Source organism: Fonsecaea erecta (genome assembly GCF_001651985.1).
Source record: "Fonsecaea erecta strain CBS 125763 chromosome Unknown Scaff6, whole genome shotgun sequence".
Taxonomy (NCBI): domain Eukaryota; kingdom Fungi; phylum Ascomycota; class Eurotiomycetes; order Chaetothyriales; family Herpotrichiellaceae; genus Fonsecaea; species Fonsecaea erecta.
The window spans coordinates 1,126,621-1,148,002 of NW_017387249.1; the positions used below are offsets into that span (position 1 = coordinate 1,126,621).

The 21,382-nt window shown below is 54.7% G+C and overlaps 9 protein-coding genes across 9 annotated transcripts; 3 read left to right on the plus strand and 6 right to left on the minus strand.

Moving 5' to 3' along the window:
* Positions 1 to 2,308: 2,308 nt before the first annotated feature.
* Positions 2,309 to 2,743, plus strand: AYL99_07435 (hypothetical protein; the record flags this gene model as incomplete). Its single annotated transcript, XM_018838944.1, has 1 exon — positions 2,309 to 2,743. One exon carries the CDS (start codon positions 2,309 to 2,311, stop codon positions 2,741 to 2,743), a length of 435 nt encoding a protein of 144 aa, XP_018691712.1.
* Positions 2,744 to 3,511: 768 nt separating this feature from the next.
* AYL99_07436 (hypothetical protein) lies at positions 3,512 to 4,713 on the plus strand (the record flags this gene model as incomplete). The annotated part of the gene is made up of 2 exons (XM_018838945.1): positions 3,512 to 4,630; positions 4,693 to 4,713. The coding sequence occupies 2 exons, from the start codon at positions 3,512 to 3,514 to the stop codon at positions 4,711 to 4,713; spliced, it is 1,140 nt and encodes a 379-aa protein (XP_018691713.1).
* Positions 4,714 to 6,162: 1,449 nt separating this feature from the next.
* AYL99_07437 (hypothetical protein) lies at positions 6,163 to 8,158 on the minus strand (the record flags this gene model as incomplete). Its single annotated transcript, XM_018838946.1, has 3 exons — positions 6,163 to 7,055; positions 7,197 to 7,400; positions 7,480 to 8,158. 3 exons carry the CDS (start codon positions 8,156 to 8,158, stop codon positions 6,163 to 6,165), a joined length of 1,776 nt encoding a protein of 591 aa, XP_018691714.1.
* Positions 8,159 to 9,554: 1,396 nt separating this feature from the next.
* Positions 9,555 to 9,983, minus strand: AYL99_07438 (hypothetical protein; the record flags this gene model as incomplete). The annotated part of the gene is made up of 1 exon (XM_018838947.1): positions 9,555 to 9,983. The coding sequence occupies one exon, from the start codon at positions 9,981 to 9,983 to the stop codon at positions 9,555 to 9,557; it is 429 nt and encodes a 142-aa protein (XP_018691715.1).
* Positions 9,984 to 10,013: 30 nt separating this feature from the next.
* On the minus strand, positions 10,014 to 11,492 carry AYL99_07439 (hypothetical protein; the record flags this gene model as incomplete). Its single annotated transcript, XM_018838948.1, has 3 exons — positions 10,014 to 10,807; positions 10,860 to 11,048; positions 11,099 to 11,492. 3 exons carry the CDS (start codon positions 11,490 to 11,492, stop codon positions 10,014 to 10,016), a joined length of 1,377 nt encoding a protein of 458 aa, XP_018691716.1.
* Positions 11,493 to 14,174: 2,682 nt separating this feature from the next.
* Positions 14,175 to 14,834, minus strand: AYL99_07440 (hypothetical protein; the record flags this gene model as incomplete). The annotated part of the gene is made up of 2 exons (XM_018838949.1): positions 14,175 to 14,697; positions 14,752 to 14,834. The coding sequence occupies 2 exons, from the start codon at positions 14,832 to 14,834 to the stop codon at positions 14,175 to 14,177; spliced, it is 606 nt and encodes a 201-aa protein (XP_018691717.1).
* Positions 14,835 to 16,054: 1,220 nt separating this feature from the next.
* On the minus strand, positions 16,055 to 16,805 carry AYL99_07441 (hypothetical protein; the record flags this gene model as incomplete). Its single annotated transcript, XM_018838950.1, has 2 exons — positions 16,055 to 16,622; positions 16,678 to 16,805. 2 exons carry the CDS (start codon positions 16,803 to 16,805, stop codon positions 16,055 to 16,057), a joined length of 696 nt encoding a protein of 231 aa, XP_018691718.1.
* A 261-nt stretch (positions 16,806 to 17,066) lies between these two features.
* Positions 17,067 to 18,413, plus strand: AYL99_07442 (major histocompatibility complex, class I; the record flags this gene model as incomplete). Its single annotated transcript, XM_018838951.1, has 2 exons — positions 17,067 to 17,216; positions 17,274 to 18,413. 2 exons carry the CDS (start codon positions 17,067 to 17,069, stop codon positions 18,411 to 18,413), a joined length of 1,290 nt encoding a protein of 429 aa, XP_018691719.1.
* Positions 18,414 to 18,737: 324 nt separating this feature from the next.
* Positions 18,738 to 20,654, minus strand: AYL99_07443 (hypothetical protein; the record flags this gene model as incomplete). The annotated part of the gene is made up of 2 exons (XM_018838952.1): positions 18,738 to 20,375; positions 20,430 to 20,654. The coding sequence occupies 2 exons, from the start codon at positions 20,652 to 20,654 to the stop codon at positions 18,738 to 18,740; spliced, it is 1,863 nt and encodes a 620-aa protein (XP_018691720.1).
* Between the last annotated feature and the right edge of the window lie 728 nt (positions 20,655 to 21,382).

The following is a 21,382-nucleotide window of genomic DNA, read 5'->3' on the forward strand; positions in this document are numbered from 1 at the left end:
TGACACAACGTGCCCACCAACAGTAGCCTCACTCGACTCGCTGGATGCCACCAGCACACCATGTCCTCCGTATACCAATCCCGCGGGACAACTCGAGTGCTCGCTTCTGTGACCTCCCCGCAAATGCCCTCTATGACGATAACTATCTTCTGCGCTTACCTGGATCGATACAAATAATGTTATCACCGTTCTGTGCCCCGCACCTGTTGCACGAGTCTGGACGACTCCCTCCATTGGCCCTGCATCATCGCTTCCCGGGAGCCGTCGAAGAGAAACTCGGTATTCGGCATTTCTGGTTCAAGCGGGGACAATGCCACAAAAGGACGGGTGGAGGGAGGGTACTTTCTCTCCTTTTTCTGCGGGCACCTTGGTTGAGTCTCGTATTGAACTACTCGATGCCTACTGTAGGTACCCAGCCATGGGATCTGGAGGATCCATGGCTCGGCAATTTTAAAAGGGGAGATGGGGACGGGTCATAGATGTTGGTCGAAGTTTGCATGGCTTGCCACGTTGCTCACCTTTGCACCGGCGCAGCAATTATGCACACCCTTGGCTGGGCACACGGCTCGAATTCATTCATTTATTAGCATTTGTCAGACAGGCCAAATGCTCGGATCACACGGAAAGACACCGCCGCAATGTGGGCGAAATGTCTACCATGTAATTTGCTGTCAGACGAGGAATTTCCCGCCGTTTTCACTTTTTTCAGCCTCGGCCGCCATGACATCACGACGAGAAGTGAATGGAATTGACTTCTTTTCCCTGCGTCTGTTCAAACATTCATGATACTCTACCGTCCTTCACGTTCTCTAAACTTTGTCCTGCGTGCGTGTTTGAAATGGCAGAGACCAGCGACACCGCCTTTGATCAACAGCTGCAATCTTCGGGGGTCATTTATGTTTGTCTCGGCGCTCAAGGCCTTTCTCGGAGGCGGCTCCATTGTGTTTATCTCCGCCCTGGCCCCCCTGTTCACCTTCGCCATCTGCCCCATGGCCAGTCGTCTTGTTGGTCAGCCAGGACGGGTGGCGTGGCGCTGGCGTTCTCACTTCAACGCTTACCGTCATCGGCCCTGTCGAGGAATCCCTTTCGGTGTATCCACTGTATCGCCCTCGGCCAATCCTCAGCGAAGTCTCTTTCCATGTTCCTTCAGGCTTCAGTCTACACGGCCCTGCATCGATCATTGGAACCCGTCTCCCTTCGATAACCTTCCTCAAATCCTGGTGATATACCTCGTATTAGCATTTTCATAAGCCCGAAGATCTTTTCGGTCTCGGTTACATAACGACACCTCAAGAGCTGGGAGACAAGAGGTTGGTGACCGGGGTTTCCTATACCTTGCTTTGTGTCCCTGGTACTCATTCTACTCGCGCCTCCCAAGGCACCAGTGGTATTCTTTATCAAGCCTCGAAAACCCTCCCGGCACCGAGATCAGCGTGCGCTTCTCTGTTGGCAATCCCGGGACGTCTTGTTGATCATTTCTCACGCAATTTTCCAGACGCTGCAGATCAGACGGCCCCTCCCCCCAACACAGTCGCAGGCGCAATAGCACCGCCATCCCTGCCAGTGCCTGCCCACCCAGCCAAACCCGTGACCCTGAGTCTGACTCTCATTTGTACTACTTCTGGTAAACGACGAGCGACAAGAGGCCGACAGGAACAACTCTGAGACGGGACCCATATTTGGCAGACTCGCTGCCTGATCCTCCACCTCCCGTGCGTGTACAACACACCAACCTTGGACGCTTCTGCGCCGAATACCTATCCGCTTTTCCATCTCTTCCTCCTTTGCGAACTCTCCGCTGTAACCGACATAAATCAACATAACAGTGCCCCTCTCCCGGGCTCACAGCAACAAACAATTCGACGTCACGCGCAGTCCACCTAGAGGATTGACCAGTTGGGACACCAGCAGCCCTCGCGGGCCTTTGTCTCTCTCTACATATTGGCCCCTGTGGTCCGAGTTCCGAACTTTTGCGACCAGTGCCCACCACCCACTTCTACGGGATACTGGACTCTTCATAAAGAGTCGCCTGCTTCTGAACGAGACAGCTGCCGCATGCACACAACAGCCGGCGATTTACGAGAGACGTCGCAGAGAACCCCAGAAACACGGCCTGCGACGTTTCGCTTTACCCACCTATTTTCCTCTTTTTGATTCAATGGGGTACATGATGAACCGCGATACATACTCTGGGCGTTACACGCCAACCTCACCGTTGTCTCCACGACTCCATGCCAGCCAGCAACCACTCTCGCCTCAGTCGACCCGAAGCCGGCCAACACCACATGGGCGACAAGCCTCCAGGAACATGCACATGACGCTTCCTCGATTCCACCCTGCCAATTTTGGCCATCTCGACTCACCAGCCACCCCGTCTTCCACGGTGCAGAGTCCAGCCATCACCTTGAATCGGGTAACGCAGCCCGTCGTGCTCGAGTCCCCGAGGTTGATGCGTGACAAGCAACGCGAATTCATTGAAAGGACCACGCTGTCGGCCAAGATTGCAGCCTCTTCGATGGGGGTTAAACCTGGTGCGCCACGCTTGGATCCCTTGGGCAGCCCCAAGGGTCCTGTCACGCCCCTGGCTCTGGAGGAAGGCGACGACTACTTCCAAGTCGCTGGAGCAGGCAAAGTATCCCCGGCCGGAAGCCCAGGTCCGGGAAGAAGTCCACGCAGTGATGTCTCATCAGACAAGGAGGAGTCGAAGAACAAGAAAATCAGACAAGCCGACGTCTATCAATAACGGCGGGCAAAACTGTTTGGGTCAGGCAGAATGGTCGTTCACAGGTCGAGACATGGTCCGTCTGCCGGTTACTTTTCTCCGGTTTTCCTTTGTTATTAGCATATTGAAACTCGACGAGATTGGCCCTGCGTCAAGGCACCATCTGGGCTACAGATTGCATCTGGCATTGGCGTTGGGAAGTCTGCAGATTCGACCGCCAAAGTTGCCTGGAGCAATGTTGGTGTTTCCATTAGGGGCTGACTGGGCTTTTTCTCTGCATAGCGAGTGCGCAGGTCACTTCTGGGCATTCTTAACGACGGTTATGAAAAAGGAAGCTTATCTATATATATATGCCACGACCACTGGGTACTAGACAGACCACACAAGCAAGAAGAGAACATTGATAAAGCAAATCCACTACCGGACGGAAGATAGGTCAGTATGACTGTGTCCGCCATTCCATTCGTGGCATATTCCCTATGGCTGGGAAATGTAGGAAGTCAGACTCGTCAAGAGACAAAAGCGGCGGTGCATGGTGTGAGATGCTGCGGCGGTTGTTTCACCAGCAGCCGCAAAAATGTCATTCATTTCACAACCATCACACAACCACAATTCACTCCTTTGACCTCCATTATCCTTTTCACTCTTTTCTTCTTAACTTGCAGACCTGTCCCCTGACCCCGTCCGTGCCGCCGCCCCTTTCAGGCCGCCTGCTCCACGAACATGCTCCATCAGGCCACGCAGCAGTCCTCAAGGTGACACCGTTGAAATCTCGTCCGTTGCGAGGACATGGCATACTTCGACATGCGACAGCCACGCGGCAGTAGGCGGACCACTGCTCTCAGCATCCTCCTGGGCGTCGTCTTCGTCTACTTCCTTTACAGCATCCGTAACACCTCGATCGACCAGTCCGAACTCCGCTTACGAGTCCAAACGTCCGCCGCCGAAAACCCTCTGTCTCCCCCGACCTCAGCCTTTCGCAAGCAACCCCACGCTCAAAATGCCCATGGCGTCCGTCGTCCGCCTCCCGTCGTCCACTATCAACTCAACAACCTGACCGCCTCGGCGTTGCCCATCGAAAAGCACGAGAAAGTTCTCATTCTCACCCCCCTCGCCCGGTTCTACCCCGAATACTGGGCCAATCTTCTGGCCCTGAGCTACCCTCACGAGCACATCAGCCTGGGTTTCATCACTCCCAAGTCGAAGGAAGGCAATGCGGCAACCGCCGCTCTACAAGAAGCAATCAGGGAGACGCAAGCAGGTCCGGAAGAGAAGCGATTTCAATCGGTGACCATTTTGCGGCAAGATTTCGAGCCTCCGTTGGCTTCACAAGATGAAAAGGAGCGGCACAAGATGGAAAATCAAAAGGTCCGGCGCGCAGCCATGGCCCGGGCACGGAACAGCCTGCTCTTTACCACCATCGGTCCGCACACGTCTTGGGTGTTGTGGTTGGATGGCGACGTGGTCGAAACTCCCCCTACGCTGATACAGGATCTGGCGAGTCACGATAAAGCCGTCATCGCCCCGAGCTGCATGCAGCGATTCGTCAACGACGATGGGGAGGAAGATATCCGGCCTTACGACTTCAATACCTGGCGCGACAGTGACGTCGCCCAGGAGCTCGCCAGCAAGATGGGCCCGGACGACATTCTTCTCGAAGGATATGCGGAGATGGCCACGTACAGAACGCTCATGACCAAGCTGGCCAAGCTGGGTAGCGGTCGCGACGAACGGCGCCTGATGCCGTTGGACGGTGTGGGTGGTACGGCTCTGTTGGTGAAGGCCGAGGTGCACCGAGACGGGGCCATGTTTCCTGCTTTTCCCTTCTATCATCTCATCGAGACGGAGGGCTTTGCTAAGATGGCGAAGCGGCTTGGGTTCGAAGTTTGGGGTCTTCCTGATTACTTTGTAAGTCTTTGGAGGTCTTTTTCTTGAGTTCTTGTCCACCTGCTAACTCGGGGTCTCGACAGGTGTACCATTATAATGAATAGTTACGCCCGTGATGAAACCCCAACAACACCAGAGGTCGACTTGAAAAAGCGAAGTGCCTTAAAATACCTCCTTGCAGTCCGATACCAGGTCGACTAATGACGAGATGCAAATGTCTCTTCACCACCTCTCTGCATAAACCTGGGACGCTCGATTGGCTCGTTTACGATGTCGTCTCTCTGTCCCGCAAGAAGACTCGACCCCAACACACCTGTTCACATTGGACAAGATATATCCCGGTGGGGTGACAGGGCGACGCCGTCCACCTTTTTAGACCAGAGAGCCACTCTGTACCATTATCTAAAGAGACAAACAATCCGTGCTTGCCTACGAGGAGGAGTATGTGACTTGACCTTAGCGCGGAGAACAGAATATTATCTTCCCAGCAAGAAATTCCTTCTGCGCAGCCAGCTAGAAGATGCGGTAGATACATGCAATGAAGAGAAACAAAAGCGACGATTCGGGAGAAATGGCAAAGCAAAAGCAAAAGCAATATGATGCTGGAAATGAGGTTTTCTGTTTTCATTCTCATTCTCTCTCTCTCTCTCTCTCTCTCTCTCTCTCACACACACACACACACACACACACACACAATACTCGAGATTCTGTGTCCTCTTCCTCTTCCTCTTCCCAGACATACACAGAGAAGAGACACAAAAGCGCGTTCGCGAGAGATAGCTCAGAGAAAACACAAGCACTATGAGGTTCTGAATGAGAGTTTCTCTTTTTTCTCTCTCTCTCTCTCTCTCTCTCTCTCTCTCTCTCTCTCTCACACACACACACACACACACACACACAATACTCGAGATTCTGTGTCCTCTTCCTCTTCCTCTTCCCCTTTCCAAATGTATCATGTAGCATGTCATGTCGTTAGTGCCGCCGTCGTTTCGAACATATGGCCCGTACTGCAGAACAGAACAGAACAGAACAAGAGACAAGAGATGATCGATTCACCTACCACAACCAGCCATTGGAGGAAACTACAGGACCTTTTCAGAAAGGGATATATATATGTGTATATATCTACGAGGTACTGACTGCATTGGAATCCACATCCACGTTCCACATCGAAACTGGATTATTTATTTCTCATGAATGATTGTTGTGTTTTGGTTTTGGTTTTGATTTTTGTCCTTTTTCCATTCTAAAATTGGGTGTCCCGTCTGTCCACCAGCGCCGGCGGCCAACAGTAGCAGTCCCAGCAGACGCCAAATGAATGACTCTGTTGTTATTAGATTAGATTGTCCTTGCTTGGTTGGTCAAGTCTCCACCATCGCCCGCCCCGGGGAAGGAAGCAACATGGCCTTGTCCGTATACCCTTCTTCTACATTCCACGTCAAAGGCTCGCGAGGGACAGGACCAAGGACTCAAGGTCAAGGAGACCAGACCGGTCGATACATCTAGATAGATATCTCTCCCCTCTTCAAGAGGGCTACGTGTTGTCATGATTATTATTTCGCCCACCCGCCCAACTTGTCGCGCTTGACCTTCTTGGCCTGCTTCAGACTATATCTCGCACGCTTGGTCATCATCAACTTATCACCGCCACCACCACCGCTGCTCGTCGTCGAGTTCTGCGGCATGCTGGTGGTGGTGTTGTAGATGGCGTCGGGCGGGGTGACGGAGAACTGGATGGTGGCGTTGCCCTCGCGGTACGTCGTGGCCGGGGCGCCCGCGGTGCGGTAGCCGGGGGTGACGGCGGTCTTGCCCGTGGCGACGTCCTTGCCCGCGATGGTGCGGGCCACCATCTCCAGCGACACCAGCGGCTGGAAGAACGGCACCTCGTGGCCGGACTGGAAGATGCGCACGAAGGCGAAGGCGCCGCTCTGGCGCACCTGGCCGTGCACCACGCCGTCGGGCGTCGAGATGTTGACGAAGCCCGCGCTGCCGTAGCCGGGCGCCGCGACGTGCTCCGCCACCACCTGCCCGCCCAGCCAGTTGCAGTTGTAGTCGGCGTCGCCGAAGTACATGGTCACCGACACGTTCTGGGTGAGGAGCCGCTGCAGGGCCTCGACGGTGCCGATCTCGCGGTCGTCGTCGCCCGTGCTGCCGAACGCGTTGCCCACCGCCGCGTTGCTCTCCGTGTAGTTGACGTAGGCGCCGATGGCGGCCTGCACGCGCGCCGTGTTGAGGTAGTCGACGTAGAAGGTGGGCGGGAACGGGTTGGGCATGATGTAGCGCACGTCGTACTCGTCGCGGTTCAGGTACACGTCGTACAGGTTCTCGACGTTCTCGGCGCAGAAGTCGTCCGCCGCCGTGCAGATCTCGTTGACACCCCGCGCGTAGCAGTCCACCGTCTGGTCGTAGCAGTTGCCCGGCCCGTACAGGTTGTTGTACATTTGGTCTGATCGCCGGCCCACCCCTCGTCAGTCACAAAGCGGCGGAATTGGTTACAAGAAGACGATATGAGAGAGACGGAGAGAGAGGGAAGGGAACAAAATGGAAAAAGATGTTGCAAGGGAGGACAAGGAAAGAAACAACGCACTCTTGATGCTCTGGTTAAAGGGATCATAGTTGTATGTGTTGCCCGGGAACACGGTGAAGTTGTAGTAGGCCTGGTATTGGATCAACGGATCGTACCAGCCGTTGCCGATCAGCAGGTGCTCCAGCTGGATGTTGTGTGCGCCGGTGATGTTCTTTGCGTTCTGCTCTTCAAAGTACTCCGACATGAGAGGCCCGTAGTGTCCGCCTGGAGGGAGCACCGCGCACACAAGGGTCAGTCAAATCAGGCGGCGATTGGAAGGAAGGGGGGGGTCCAGCACACGTACCATACGACTCGGTCGCAAAGTTGATCTGCTGTCTCGCATACTGCGGGAACGCGCCCATGAATCCCTGGAGTGTCTTCCACATGTTCGGCGCGGTGGCGGGCGTGCTGTTCGCGGTCAGGGACTCGTTCCAGTACGAGTAGGTCCCGCAGCCCCAGTCACTGGCGTATTCGGGACAGGTGTTGTTGGGCAGCTGGACGAGGAAGCCCGAGTTGGGGTCCTCGTAGCCGGGCACGGGCGACGAGTAGCTGAAGCCGACCTGGGTGGGCTGGTCGATGAAGATGACGTTGGAGACGTTGGTCCACGAGTAGGGGTTGTTCACAGCCTCGCCGTCCTCGTTGACCCGGCACGGTCCCAGCTCTTGAAAGAGCCCGATCATCGACGACGACCCGGGCCCGCCGTTAATCCAGATGGTCAGCGGCGCCGTCGTGGGGTCCACGTTGCGCGCCTCGAAGAACCACCAGAAGATGTGCTGTCCAGGCGACACGTCGGCGTAGCCGGCATAGCTCTTCACGTCGGGGTCCTGCTCGCAGATGCCCGCCGGCACCGACTTGTATCGCACCGTCACACCTGCGTAACCGGCCTTGCTGGTCAAGTTCTTGGGCGCGGCCACGAATTGGGAGAAGGCGAGCTGCGTGCTGGAGGCCAGCAGCAGCAGCGCCGTCGAAAGTAGGGAGACCATTTTGGAAAACTGCGCACGCTTAGAAGAGAGGGAGAGAGAAAGAAACGATGAGCATGAGATGGAGACGAAAGCAGCAGATGGAGGGTGGCACTGAAGAGGGCCTCGTCCCGCGTGCGTCCCTCCCGGTAGAGGTAGGTGATCGAAGCCTTTTGTACCACGCAGGGATCACGACACAGCAGCATCCGTCATGCACCGCACCGCACTGCACTTAACCTACCTTTGCCCCTTCTCATCATCGTCTCTCAACCAAGCCCGAGGCATAAAGTGACGAGGGAGCGCAAGCAAAGTTGCAGCAGCAGAAGCATGACGATCCTGCCCCCCACCCATGAGCTCGGGATTGACCGAAGAAAGCATGGTAAAGATGTCTCTTCATTGCATGGATAAGAGCCACTGGAGGTCAGGGACCAGGGGCAAAGAGGCAATGACGAAGAGTCCTGCGGCTTTGTTCGAATGATGGAGTGATGGAGCCATGCTAGCCAGCTAGGGAATGCTAGGTGACTAGCAAGGTCGCAGAGGCAAGCAAGAGAGGAGCCATGGTATGGGTATAGGTACTGTAGGGAGCTGCCTGATCCGGCATGTCGTTCGCGTAGCCCTGCAACTCTCCAAGCTTTTTTGTTCGTGTGCTCAGACCACGCAAAAAGCTTGCTTTTGCCTCTTCCCAGACTGGTTTGGTGGCGAAGATAAGCACCGACAGAGAGAGGGGTGGCTCTTTATCAGCAGGCGAACGGCTCCATTCTCCCACAGCTATCGTCGTGGGGAAAGGTAGCATTGGGGTTGCTTTGCCCTGGTCGAGGTCTAGGCGAACAACAAAACAGGTACTGCTACCACTCGTATTGGCATCCCGGATACGCACGGCAAGCTGGGATGTGCTTGATAGCTGGATATCCACTCCAGGGAGCGAGGGGAGTGATTGGTGCGATTGGTGGGTGTTGAGGTATGATAGACTCGCAAACTAGGGAGGATTCCGCTCGTTGGTGCAGATCCCGCCTTCGTTTATCGTATACCCTTTAGGGGCTTGGGGGCCGTCGGCAGGCAGACAGGCGTTATTCCGTGTCGGCTTCATATAAGAAGATGGGCAGAGGGGAAGGACAGGAAATATACCAGCCATCTATCACTGATGATATGTGTGATATGTAGAGGTGTGGGTGCCTATATCACATGGTGGAAGCGTGCCTCAGGTGCTGGGAAGTGTCACGACGGAGAAGACTGCGTGTGAGAAAATAAATAACTCCATTCTATTATCAAGCTCAAGATTCATCTCGTTTCGCGACCATGAAATCAGAACTGCTGCAATGTCAATGTCCTCAAAATCCCACCACATCGTCCATGACTTCCTTCCCACCCTCGCCCGTAGACACCCATATCTCTGGTGCTCACCGAACTATTGCTCTTCGCCTCACTTGATCAAAATCGAAATCTCCTCATAGATCGTCTCCTTCTCCTCCACAGGGTCGTATTCTTCCGCACTGAAATCGCGGATCCAGATGGTGCGTTTCACCCCCGTTCCCCCGGCAGCGTCAAAGTCATCGTCAACCTCGTACGTAACCTTCACAAGTCCCTGGGCGCGACGCTCGTTGTCGCTCGGCTCCTTCTTGTTGACCGGCCTGGGTGGCGCGGCCTGCACCTTCGGCGTCTTGGTGTCGTCGGCCTTTGGCTGCGGACGCTTGACGAGGAGTTCCAGAGGACAGCGCGTGTTGTTGTAGAGCCAGCTGGAGGGATTGTTCCTCGCACTGCACCGCGCACAGTTCCGACGATGGTTCCAGAAGCCTTGGTGGAGAGACAGCTTCAGGTCGTCCGGCAATACCGTGTCCAGGTGCGTGCACATGACAATCTCGTCGTTGCAATATCCCGGCACCTAACCGAGGAGCTTTGCCATGCCGGCGACGTGGGTGTCCACCGCAAACACGGGCAGCGACATGTTGAAGCACATCAAGCAGGACGCCGACTTGACGCCGATCAACGGGAGCGACACAAGGTGGTCCAGGAGAGCTTGCTTGCCCTCTTGTTTGTAGATGTCCCAGAAATAGTCCACCGACAGTAAGCCCGGAACAAAGTCGGCTGCTCCCCTCTCGTTGCCGTCGTATACGACTTCGCCATGTCCCAGTGGTTCGAGGAGCGCGACATTTCTTTGATATATAATGTCGAGAATGTCCTTGATTGCTTTGGGCTTCTTGTTGGCCAGACCCGCCTTTTTCAGCACCTTTTCCAGCTTGGACAGGCTCTGCGCACGCATGGCGTGGTAATTCGGCTTCTGTCCTGCAACCCATTTGCCGTTGGTCCAATACGGGTAGGCCAGGAGCATCGCCTGCTGTGCGTCCAGTGCGGCTTCGTTGGTGCATGCTTGTGACAGGATGACGCGCACAATGGAGTCGATGGAGATGCCCGCGCTGGCATGGAATGGGTTGGTTGCCGTTCCTTCGGCCGCAGCGACCTGGTTGATGACAGGCCGTTCCTCTACAAGAATTTCCGAGACCTTGCGAATGTCGTACGGACTTGGCGACGTCCAGTACCAGAGATGGTCGTGGCCGAACTTGAAGCGTTGCTTGTTGGTATAGGGAGTGGTGGGGCGTCGCTTTTTCATCTTCTTGAGGAATTGACCAAGATTTGCCGCTCGGAGAGCGACGAAGGTTCCGCGCAAGTCTTCCTTTGCTGTTGGAAGGGTCAGTGATCCAGTTTGATAAAGCACTTGTAAAATCCGTACCCTTTTCAGCGGCTCTGATTCGCCCGGTGACAGTCCCATCTTCGCCTCGACCGCGAAGCACTCGTGCGACAGTGGGCACACCCAGAGCTTTAGTCGTGGCACTGTCGGGTTTGAATTCGTCCTCCTCCGCTTCGTCTTCTCCTTCTTCATGGGATGTCTTGCTTTTCTTGGGCGGAGAACTTGCCGAATCTGGGGGGAGTTAGCTTCAATTGAACCAAAGTACAAAACATGATGCGAACCTTCATCAGTAGACTCGCGTTTGAAGCCTCGAGAAGCAGCAGCTGCTGCTGCTGCTGCCCCTCGGCCAGCCCGTTTCCTCTCCACCGCTTTGCCCTTGGTCTCCCGCATGGAAGTCACATGGATCTTGGTATCCGCAATCTCGGCATGCTGGCGACCAGGAAGCTTCAGCTTGATAATGAGACGAGGAGTCACATTCGATGTCTGGGCTGAAGACGTGGGGGTTATGCTGATGGCTTGCATAGAGACCTCAGGCTTGACACCAGCGGACCTGGTGCGCCGCATTGACTGTACCACTGTGGCAGACACATCTCCGGCCTCGGCGGTGATCGAGACTTGGTCAGGGTTTGGGGCTGGAGTGGCGCCTTCGGACCGCTGTGCTCTTGTCGTCACCATCTTGTCGACTACGACTGCAAAAGAAACAAATTCAAACGCTGGAGGTAGACATCCTGTTAGCTTCGTGCCCTTGGACAATCATATGAAGGAGTCGAGACTCATAGATGAGAGGGCAGGACGATGACACATTGTGAAGCAATGGAATGCTGAGAGAAGGTTGGGGTCAACCGGCCGGGCCAGCACAAGTCAAGCATGCGAGATGTGGTCTCAGTGTGTCGACTTGAAGTCCAGCGCCTCACCGTCTCGGCGCCGAGCACATGTCGATTATGAGCCAGCCTTGTCGTTCACGGAGCGGACCCGCTTCTATAGCGACTTTGTCACATGCCGATGAGATAGAGTGCTTTGTCAATGTCACATGCCAGGAGCAGGACGCAGTCGGTGAGGACATCCTCAGCCTTGCAGAGGCTCGGCGCTGACCCGCTTTCCGGAAAAGGCAAGCGAACGACCAGATCTGGCGGTGTAAACACATACTGTTGCACATACGAATGATGTTGGACCGATTTGTCGTAAGTGGCTCTAAGATGTGCGGATTCTTCAAAGTTCGTTTTGTCGAAATCACAAGTCGATGGGCATGCCGGAACCGGCAACCACGGAAATGTGCCATCCGGTGCTGAGAAGGATAAAGCCATAATGCCTCATTTCGACGTTGATCTTCGCACAAAGACGAAGCGTCGAAGGAGAGAGACAATACCACGACATCCAATTTCCCGTTCACAGATCGTCCGAGATCTGATAGGTGGAGAGACAAAAAGAACAAGACAATGACTTACTGAAATTTCAAAGTGACGTTGATCTGACGAAAGACCAAACCGTGCTCAAGGTTTCAAAGACAAGACGAAAAGCAGGTCAACACAGCAGGCGACGGCGTAGATGGCAGAGACTGTGGTCGAGTCGAGACTAGACACGAGTAAGTAATGTAAGTATAGAAGAAACTGTTGTTGGTGGAATGATTGCGAGAAGGAAGAGGAGAGGAGGAGGAAGGAGGAGGGAGGAGGTATAAATAGTCGAGGGACAAGGAGCACTTGCGAGCACATGCTCACTGCCGCCGCCCTGTCACCAGTGCGATCCCACTCCACCCGGCACGTGGACGTCGTCGTTTGCCGGGCCCACAGCCAGAAGGTTCACTCAAGTGACAATGAGCATGTGGGATACAGAGAGAGAAAGGCAGAGGACATCAAGTGAGTGAGAGTGGAGGGGAAAGTGACGCAGAAGAGAGAATTGACTCACACCCAGGCGGCTCGGACCTAGAAAAGAGTCAGCTTGGTCAACGCACAGAACATGATCGGAACTAAAAGTATACCTTTGTCGTCCAGGCCCCAGACGATTGTTATCTGTATATATTCATGGATGTCAGACTTTCAGAGTACCAGCATCTCCTGGTGATGAGCAGATTCATATACGAATTGACTCTCCAGTCTACATTGAATGCCACAAGCAGCAATCTGAGGGGAGTCTGTTTGCTGTTTGTCTTCGTGGACCAATACAGATGAAGCTTTGACCCGCAATGGACAAACAATTGCTATCCGCAATGGCAATGGGCAATCCACGATCCTCTTGATACGGTGTCTTGTGACCTGGGTATTGGGGCACTCACAATAAGAATGGCGGGAAGGATTGTCTTTCGAAGGATTCACCGGCGACCTGCATTCGCCTCTGTTAGCAAGACATTGGACAACCATTCGCGGGCAACCACGAGGAAATATCAATGGGAATGTTTGTCCAATTGAAACTTGCAATGGGAGGGACGTACGTTTCTTCCTCAACAAGTCAGGTAAGGTATTCGAGGTCTGCACCAGGCCGAAAAGTCCGTCATGGAACAAGGGTAACGAAAGGATGACGGGAGAGTAACGAGAATAAGAAATGGGGTTCTCTCACTTTCTGACGGCAAAGCAAATGCAAACTGACGTCGGGACCACGCTGTAGGGTCTCAAATCGGACACAAATTGCACGCTCAATTGTGTCAGGTCGACAACGGCCCAGTGACGAGGAACAAAGACAACGTCTGAGGGATCTGGAGGGTATCTCAACAAGTGAAGGGCACTGCAACAGAGGCCAAAGTGAGTTGAAGAGGAGAAGTGGACAAGCATAGCATCCGGTATGGGGCCCGGAAACAACTTTATCCGTTTTTGCGGACGCCCATTGGACGTGGAGAGGAGAGGGGTGGGTTGGGGGGTGTGAGGACTTCTCGCTCCGCCTGTATTGCCCAGACCAAGGAAATGCACTCCAAACAGACGGGGTGATTGGGGCTGTTTCGCTTTCCCACAGTCCGGGGACTGAGCAGATGAGGAAGGGAGCAAAGACATAGCTGCTGTTTTCAATGGGTTGGTTCTGTTGCCAGCATCGAGCATGTTGCTCACCTCTGAAGTAATGCCCAAGTCCAATGTACACACCAGCCACCCTCCCATTCCTGCTGTGCACAGCTCTGAAGCTGAACGGCCATCCAAGGTAGCCCCATTGGCACCAACCTCGTGTCCTGCATGCGAAATGTGCAACGTCAATACCATCGTAAACCAGCCTGCGCCGACGCTTCACTGTCCATGTTGAACGCCATCCAATGTCCCACTGGCTATAACCGCAAGAGGGACATGCAAGAACCAGGACAAGAAGAACTTTATGCTCATCCGTAAGCATTGGCACCGCAACCTCTTTTGAAAGCCACCGGGACTCTCAGCCACTAAAGGCCTAGCCAGTCCATTTGGACCCCAACTTCTTAATCTGCTCTTCGTTGTCTGCTTTCCATGCCGTGTACTCTGGCTTCTCGTTGCCGTCGGCGTCGTGAATGCTGTAGCGCAGCTGGCCCCACAGCTCCAACTGCTTCTGAAATCCAGAGTTCGGTTTCGCCTTGGAGCGACCACCACGAACATACCGGAATGCCGTATCGTAGTCGAGGTCCATTTCTTCCATGATGAACCCTATCACAACAGCGACGGACCGTGACACGCCTTTCTGGCAATGGACAAGGACACCGCCATCGTTGTTTTGGAGACCAGCCTTGATGAAAGTGCATGCCTCACCCAAAACCTGCAGCAAGTCGTAGTTGCCGTTGTCCCGGAGATTGATCATCTTGAGGACAAATTCCGCCTCATGTCCTGGAGGCACTTTGGGCTGCTTGGCCGGGTTGTCGATGACCGAGAGAACATACTTGATCCTGGGCCGATTTGGAGCTTGGTAGTTGGGGCTCAGGACTGCGGCAGCAGTGTGAATGCTATTGAATTACGGTCAGGCCGATCCTGCGCGTGGGGGAACAAGCTTCACTCACTCTGACAGGTACAGGTTTGGCAAGATCTTGTCTGGGATCAAGGGAGCCGTTGTTGTGGACGGAGTAGCACAAGGGCTGTTCATTTTGGAGGATGTCGAGGTGGTGAAAGGGCTTTTTATCGGTAGAGATTTGGAGACAACATTCATCGTCCGATGCTGGTTTGATCGAAGGGACCAGGGAGAAGCTGTGATGGCCAACATCATGGTCACGATGTCACTCTAATATGGCACCTCTTTCGCCAAGTGACATATGAATCTTGCTGTGGGCGGTGGGTTGACTATGGGTCCGGCAGAAAATCTAGGTCAGGATGACGCTGTTCTTTGTATATACATATTCTTTGATGACGGTATGTGTTGAGGTCGTCGTTGTACAACATTTTGAACGCGTTTGATATAGCAGGGCGAGGGTCTCGCGGGGACATGATATTAAGTAGGGTGTCCGTCCACCTGCGCTGACTGTCACCAGGACGCCAGGAGGGGCACGCGGGAATGAAGGGAATGGAAACACGGAGATCCATGAGTTTGATGGCGATCCAGGGCGTGACTGGAGAAAGCTTAGATATGCGAACGGAGGATGCTTCAAACGAGCACGAGGCGATTCAAACGCAGCCGCTTGGTCCACCGTCGCCGTAGCCAATTGTGTCTAGCTTCGCCGATGTGTCGATGTCTCCGCCCCCAAAACTCCGGGCATCACCATATCCTCCGGATCAGGAATGTAATCTAATACGTAATTGTCTTGTCCCAAATCCCTCCCGCGTCTACTCAGCATCTTGTTCAAGAATAGCTGACTAGGGCAGTGGGGAGAGTGATCTTGTCAAACCATCATCATCTTCATACCAGTCATTATACCGAGCATCGCCATCCTTTAGCAAACCCATTCTCCACCCAGCTCTTGCGCCCCCAGTTCTTGCAAGGAGCCGCATTGCCCGGATGGAGGGGTGCAAAAGGCCGACGATTCGGTATTCATCACAGCCTCGTATATGGGTGGAGGGTCCTCTCAAAAGCACCCTGCCTGACGAGCTGCTCCCCTCCCAGGTTATGGCAGCGTAGTGACCTTCCTAGAGGAGAAAAGTTGCTCGTTGGATGTATTTTTGTCCCTTGCATGTATGCCGTCAACGGGCCAGTCCTTTTTCTGCCCTGTTTTCTCTCCAGAATGGCTCATCACACAGCCCCCACACTTATGCATTATCCTGTCGTACTTCCCCATTTCTTTGCGACTGCATATTTGCATCTGGTCAGGTGATTTATTGGTAGACAGGTGTGAAAAGCCGGCATCTTGGGCAAACAATCATCAAAATGCTGTCTCATGTCGTAACATCTCCGTGATTCGCCTTCCACTTTCGGAGCCTGCGAGCGATGTCGCCTTCTGTCTGTTGCATTGGATTGAGCTTCCGATCTCTGGCCATGGCTTTGACGTCGTCGCCGTGCTTCTCCACCAGCGTGGCAATCCATTCTTCTTCCCGCTGGCTCTGCTGTCGTGGTCGCTTCCTCTTTGCCAGTAGTTCTTCCTCTTCTGCAGCCTGCGCTTCCAGTTCTGCCACGATGCCATTGGCAGCCTGTGACCTCGGTTTGTCATTTTCAACATCGACAATATCGTTCAAAGGGTCGTTGAGTGGATTATCGTTCGCCTCGCCCGTCTCTGGTCGAATGATCTTAAGAATACGACCTGTCTCCGGGTCTCGCTCGACTTGGACTTCCTGAGGTGTGAGATTGGCGGTTAATGGGCCGGCGATGGCAAGGGAGTCCCTTTTGACATGTTCTGCGTTGAGTGTGTCCTTGCCTGCCTTCTTTTCTGTCCCACCTGTCGCAGCATTCAGTCTGGAGGACAACCCCAGTCGCTTATAGTTTTGCGACAAAGTCTGTTTGCGGTCCCTGCACGAAAGATTAGCTGTGGGTAGTCAGTAGCGGCTCAATGGGCAAGACGTACCAATTCTTTGCGATAGTCTCGTTGCCCAGAAAATTTACCCTCTTCTTGCCAGCTTTTGTCCTGTTGTCTTTCGGCCTGGCTTTCGGAATCGAAGACCTGTTCTTCTTCTTCTGTCTTTCGCGACCCATGCTTGCAGGATTGCTTCGGTCCTTCCCGTCCAATAATGATAATAGAGCGTATGATCCTTGCAGCGGGATTAATTTGTTGCCAGTGAGCAGAAAATCCGCAGCTGCACCAAAAATATGGCCATTAGCCGAGGATTTCCCGCTATCGATAAAGCACCAGCACAAGCCAAACAAACCCCTGAATTTCGCACTTGGCCAGAATGTCCCTCCCCAATGCCTGCGCAAGTCGCGTGCTGTTTCATCCTCAGTCTGTAGACACACACAATGGCCCTCCTGCGTTTCAGACCATCAAGGATGGTGAAATACACCATTTATGCGCTATTTCTCGGTCTGGTGGTTTCGGTCTGTGCGGAGACGGTCCAGGGCAAGGACACCAGCCTGCTGACCAGAGAGGAAATCGAGGAGAACCTCCAGGTATGCATTGCCAATTCTCTCGACAGCTTTTAGATATGCTGAGACTTTGAGCGACAGCAATGTGCCTTTGTGCAGACCCTGTCAGAGGCAAAGGCCAAGAGTAATCCGACACACGCCTCGTTGACGACCCAACTATTCGCCGTCCTCTTCCCCTCGTCCTCGCCAGCGATTAACGCCTTGCTCGCAACAGCCTACATCTCGGGACCCCCCAATTTCCTCCTCGCACTATGTCCTCCCAACATCGACCCGTCGTCACTGAGTGTCATGGTCGCCTTTGCGGTCGGAGGCTTGCTTGGGGACACACTCTTTCATCTGCTTCCCGAGATCTTCCTGGGCGAAGACGAGCACGATCAAGTCAAGTTCGTCATGGTTGAGCCGAACCGCAACCTGCTGCTGGGAGTCGGGATTATTGTCGGGCTGGTTACCTTCATGGCCATGGATAAAGCGCTGCGTATCGCTACCGGTGGGAACGGCGGCCACTCACACTCGCACTCGCATTCTCATGACGAGAAGCACGAGACCGCATCCAATGGCGCTGCTACGACTACGTCCGCAAAGAAGGGTAAAGCAGCAAATGGTGACATGAGGCAACGTAAGGCCCAAACAGACGCCAAAGCCCTGTCCTCGTCGTCGTCGTCGTCATCGTCACCACCTCAAAACCCCTCAGTCAAACTGGCCGGCCTCCTCAACCTGATCGCCGACTTCACGCACAACATCACCGACGGCCTGGCCCTCTCGTCATCGTTCTACGCCAGCCCGGCCCTGGGCGCGACGACCACCATGGCCGTGTTTTTCCACGAGATCCCGCACGAGGTGGGCGACTTCGCGCTGCTGATCCAGTCCGGGTTCTCGAAGCGGAAAGCCATGGGCGCCCAGTTCGTCACGGCCGTGGGCGCCTTCCTGGGCACGCTGATCGGCATCTTCGTGCAGGAGTACGGTGGCGGCGGCAGCGTATCGAAGGAAGCATCGTCGTCAGCAGGGAGTGGATTCGGCGGCATCTGGGGCACCAGTCTCTCGTGGGGGGACATGCTGCTGCCCTTCACGGCCGGCACGTTCCTGTACGTGGGCACCGTGGCGGTGATTCCGGAGCTGTTGGAGACCGGACCGAACAAGGGGGCCGAGTTGAGAAAGACCGCCCTCCAGTTCGCGGCCATGTTCGTCGGGGCGGCCATCATGCTGGGCATATCGTGGTCATAGATCATATTGGTCAACGAGATCCAAGACCATATAAAATAGACAAATCCGGGGGGTGGTTTCACGGAGTGCGGTCTAGACTGGGGGCTTGCACGAGGGAGGTTAAGGGGTGTTTTGGGGGGGAGACTATCTACAGTGTATTGGATAGCCGTTCTGGCATCACACGATCTGAGGCCGCGTGGCATTGACGCCCTCCAGCGGCGTTTCCACAAAAAGAAGAATATCAACGAGTATGGGAGAGAAAGGAAATCGGTCACCTTCAGACATGAGGATTCCCCGTTCCTGCCTTGCACTCAATACTCCCAATCCTCGCCTGTCCGTTCCGTGTCATCGTCTCTCCTCGTCACTCTTCGTCAAAGCCGTCAACAGCGCCACGACAGACCCAATCCACTCCCATACGCCCAGACTGAGCGCATACCCCGTGCCCACCACGCCCTTGCACACGTCCCAGCCGTGCTTGGAGACCGGATACTGCAATTTCGAGGGGATCCGCGTCTGGATGCCCAGATCCCGCGCCCACCAGCTGTCCTCGCAGACGGCCTTGATGTTGCATAGTGCCCGCAGCCCTTCTTCGCCACCGAAGCGGCCGTAGCCGGAGCCCTTGACGCCGCCAAAGGGCAAAGAGCATGCGTAGTAGGCGCCGAAGTCGTTGACGGCGACCATGCCGGCCTTGATCCCCCGGACGCATTTCTGGACGTCGCGCTGGTCGTGGCCGAACACTCCGGCGCCCAGAGCGTAGCTGGTCGAGTTCGCGATGCGGATGGCACTGTCCACATCCTCGGCTTTCATGAGCAGGAAAACGGGCCCGAAGAGCTCCGTCTGCGCAATCTCCATTTCAGGAGTCACATTACTCAGCAGCGTGGGCATGAAGTAAGTTCCGTACGGATGCTGAGGGTGGTTGTAGCGTCGACCCCCACAGTGGAGGATCGCGCCCTGGGCGACAGCATAGGAGATCAAGGATTCGAGACGAAAGAAATTGCGTGACGAGATCATGGCGCCCACATCGGGCGGGTTGTTGGGAGACGACAGGAGAACAGAGCCGAGACGCAGCGATTTGATTTTGGGAAGAACCTCAGCGAGCAATTTGTCGTGGATTGCAGGTAGTGCGATGACGCGCTCAATACCGATGCAATTCTGGCCAGCAGATTGAAAGACTCCACGCAGGAGGATAGAGACCACGTCGTCAATGGTTCTGATGGTTGTTGGGTCATCAAGCACGATGGCAGGATCTTTCCCCCCCAACTCCACGGTGACAGGGGTCAGTGATCTCGCAGCCGATTCACACACCTTGTGCGCGATTTCTCTACTGCCAATGAAAGTGATGTGGCTGATGGCTGGATGACTGGTGAGGTGGTCTGCGACCTCTGGGAGACAGACGACATTCTGGACCAGGCTGGCACTGTGATTACATGCTCGCAGAGCTCCTTGGATAATGTCGATGAAGTAGAGGGTGCTCCAGCATGTCTGCTCACTCGGCTTCACCACGATGGCATTGCCTGCGAACAAGGCTGAAATGATGGGCGAGATGAAGTTGTGGAAGGGATAGTTCCAGCTCACACACGCTGCGACCACACCGAGAGGCTCATAGATGACCGTGTTTGATTTGTAGCACATGAGAAGGTTGGTCGGTCGCCTTGAAACGCTCAGAGCCTTTTCCCCGTGTTTGATAGTCCACTGTAGTTTCTCGACCGTGACTAGGATTTCGCCGAAGCAAGCATCTATTTTGGTCTTCCCCGAGTCCAGGCAGCACGCGGCCACGATTTGTTCCTGGTGGTCTAGGACATAGCGAAGCAGTGTTCGCAGGACTTGACGGCGCTCTGAAAAGGTGGTCTGCGACCATTCGGCTTGAGCTTGGGCAGCAGCCGAGATGGCCGAGTCGATCGCAAGCTCATCTCTAGGAGTAATAGGCGGTCCAAGACGACGACCATCGGCTGGACTTCGAGGGTATATGCGGCCGGTGAGGAACTGTCCACGTGTCAGCATCCACCCGAGTAGGAAACAGGACAGGACCGTACATACCTCTTCATACTCGGATTTGCCGTCAACACTGCCTCTGTCTGCCTCTTCGCGACTCCATGAATATTCGCTCTGCAGCTGCGGGGGAATAGGGACCGTGAGAGGGACTGCGCGTTCTGTGTCGGTGGAGAGGAGAGGGTGTGCAATGACTGCAGTCACCACAGCGACAAAAACCAGCGACCACAACCACCACCACGATGAAGCACCGCACTCAAACAACTGCAGCATCTCTCTGGGGGGATGCGGTCGTCGCACAATTGGATTTCATTGGCGGAGAGAATTGAGAGCGCGGGAACTGTTCCTGCATGCACCGCCACCGACGCCACAGGGCGGCTCGTAGCGGTGGCTGGAGGATGGAAACGGGATGCAAAACGCCACAGACGCCACAACTGCATCCCGCCCACCAGCCAGTGACGTGCCTCTTGTGCCTCTTGTGCCACTTGGGGCTGCCGGGATGAGGCCTGCCGGGCACCTGCACGGATCTGCAAATGACGTCGGTTTCGTTCCATTCTGTCTCCACAGTTCTTTATCGGTCGCCATCTGCCAGCATTTGCCTTGTTTTTGTGCTCGAAATCGGACGTCAACTGGCCCTCCCTCCACACATCCTTTCCCCTTTCATACCCGCCATTATGCCATGGTGGCTCCCGCTCCCAGCGCTAGTGTAACGGGCAGGAGGCAGGCGGGCACCTTTTTCCAGCAGAGGGTTCGCTTGCTCCTCGTAATACTGCCTGCCATCTTCCGAGCATAAGCTCATCCACGTCATAGCCGTATGACGTTGTATCTCCCCGTCCTTTTGTATTGGTCGGAATCAACGTCCTTGCGGGTGAGGCCAAGTGCTAGATCTGAACGTGGTTAGAATGGTGTTTGGCGAAGGGTGCAAAGAAAGCAGAGTGATGTATTTCGATCGCTGAGCAATGGCAGTCGCAATCGCAGTCTGTGAAGGTGATACACGTACA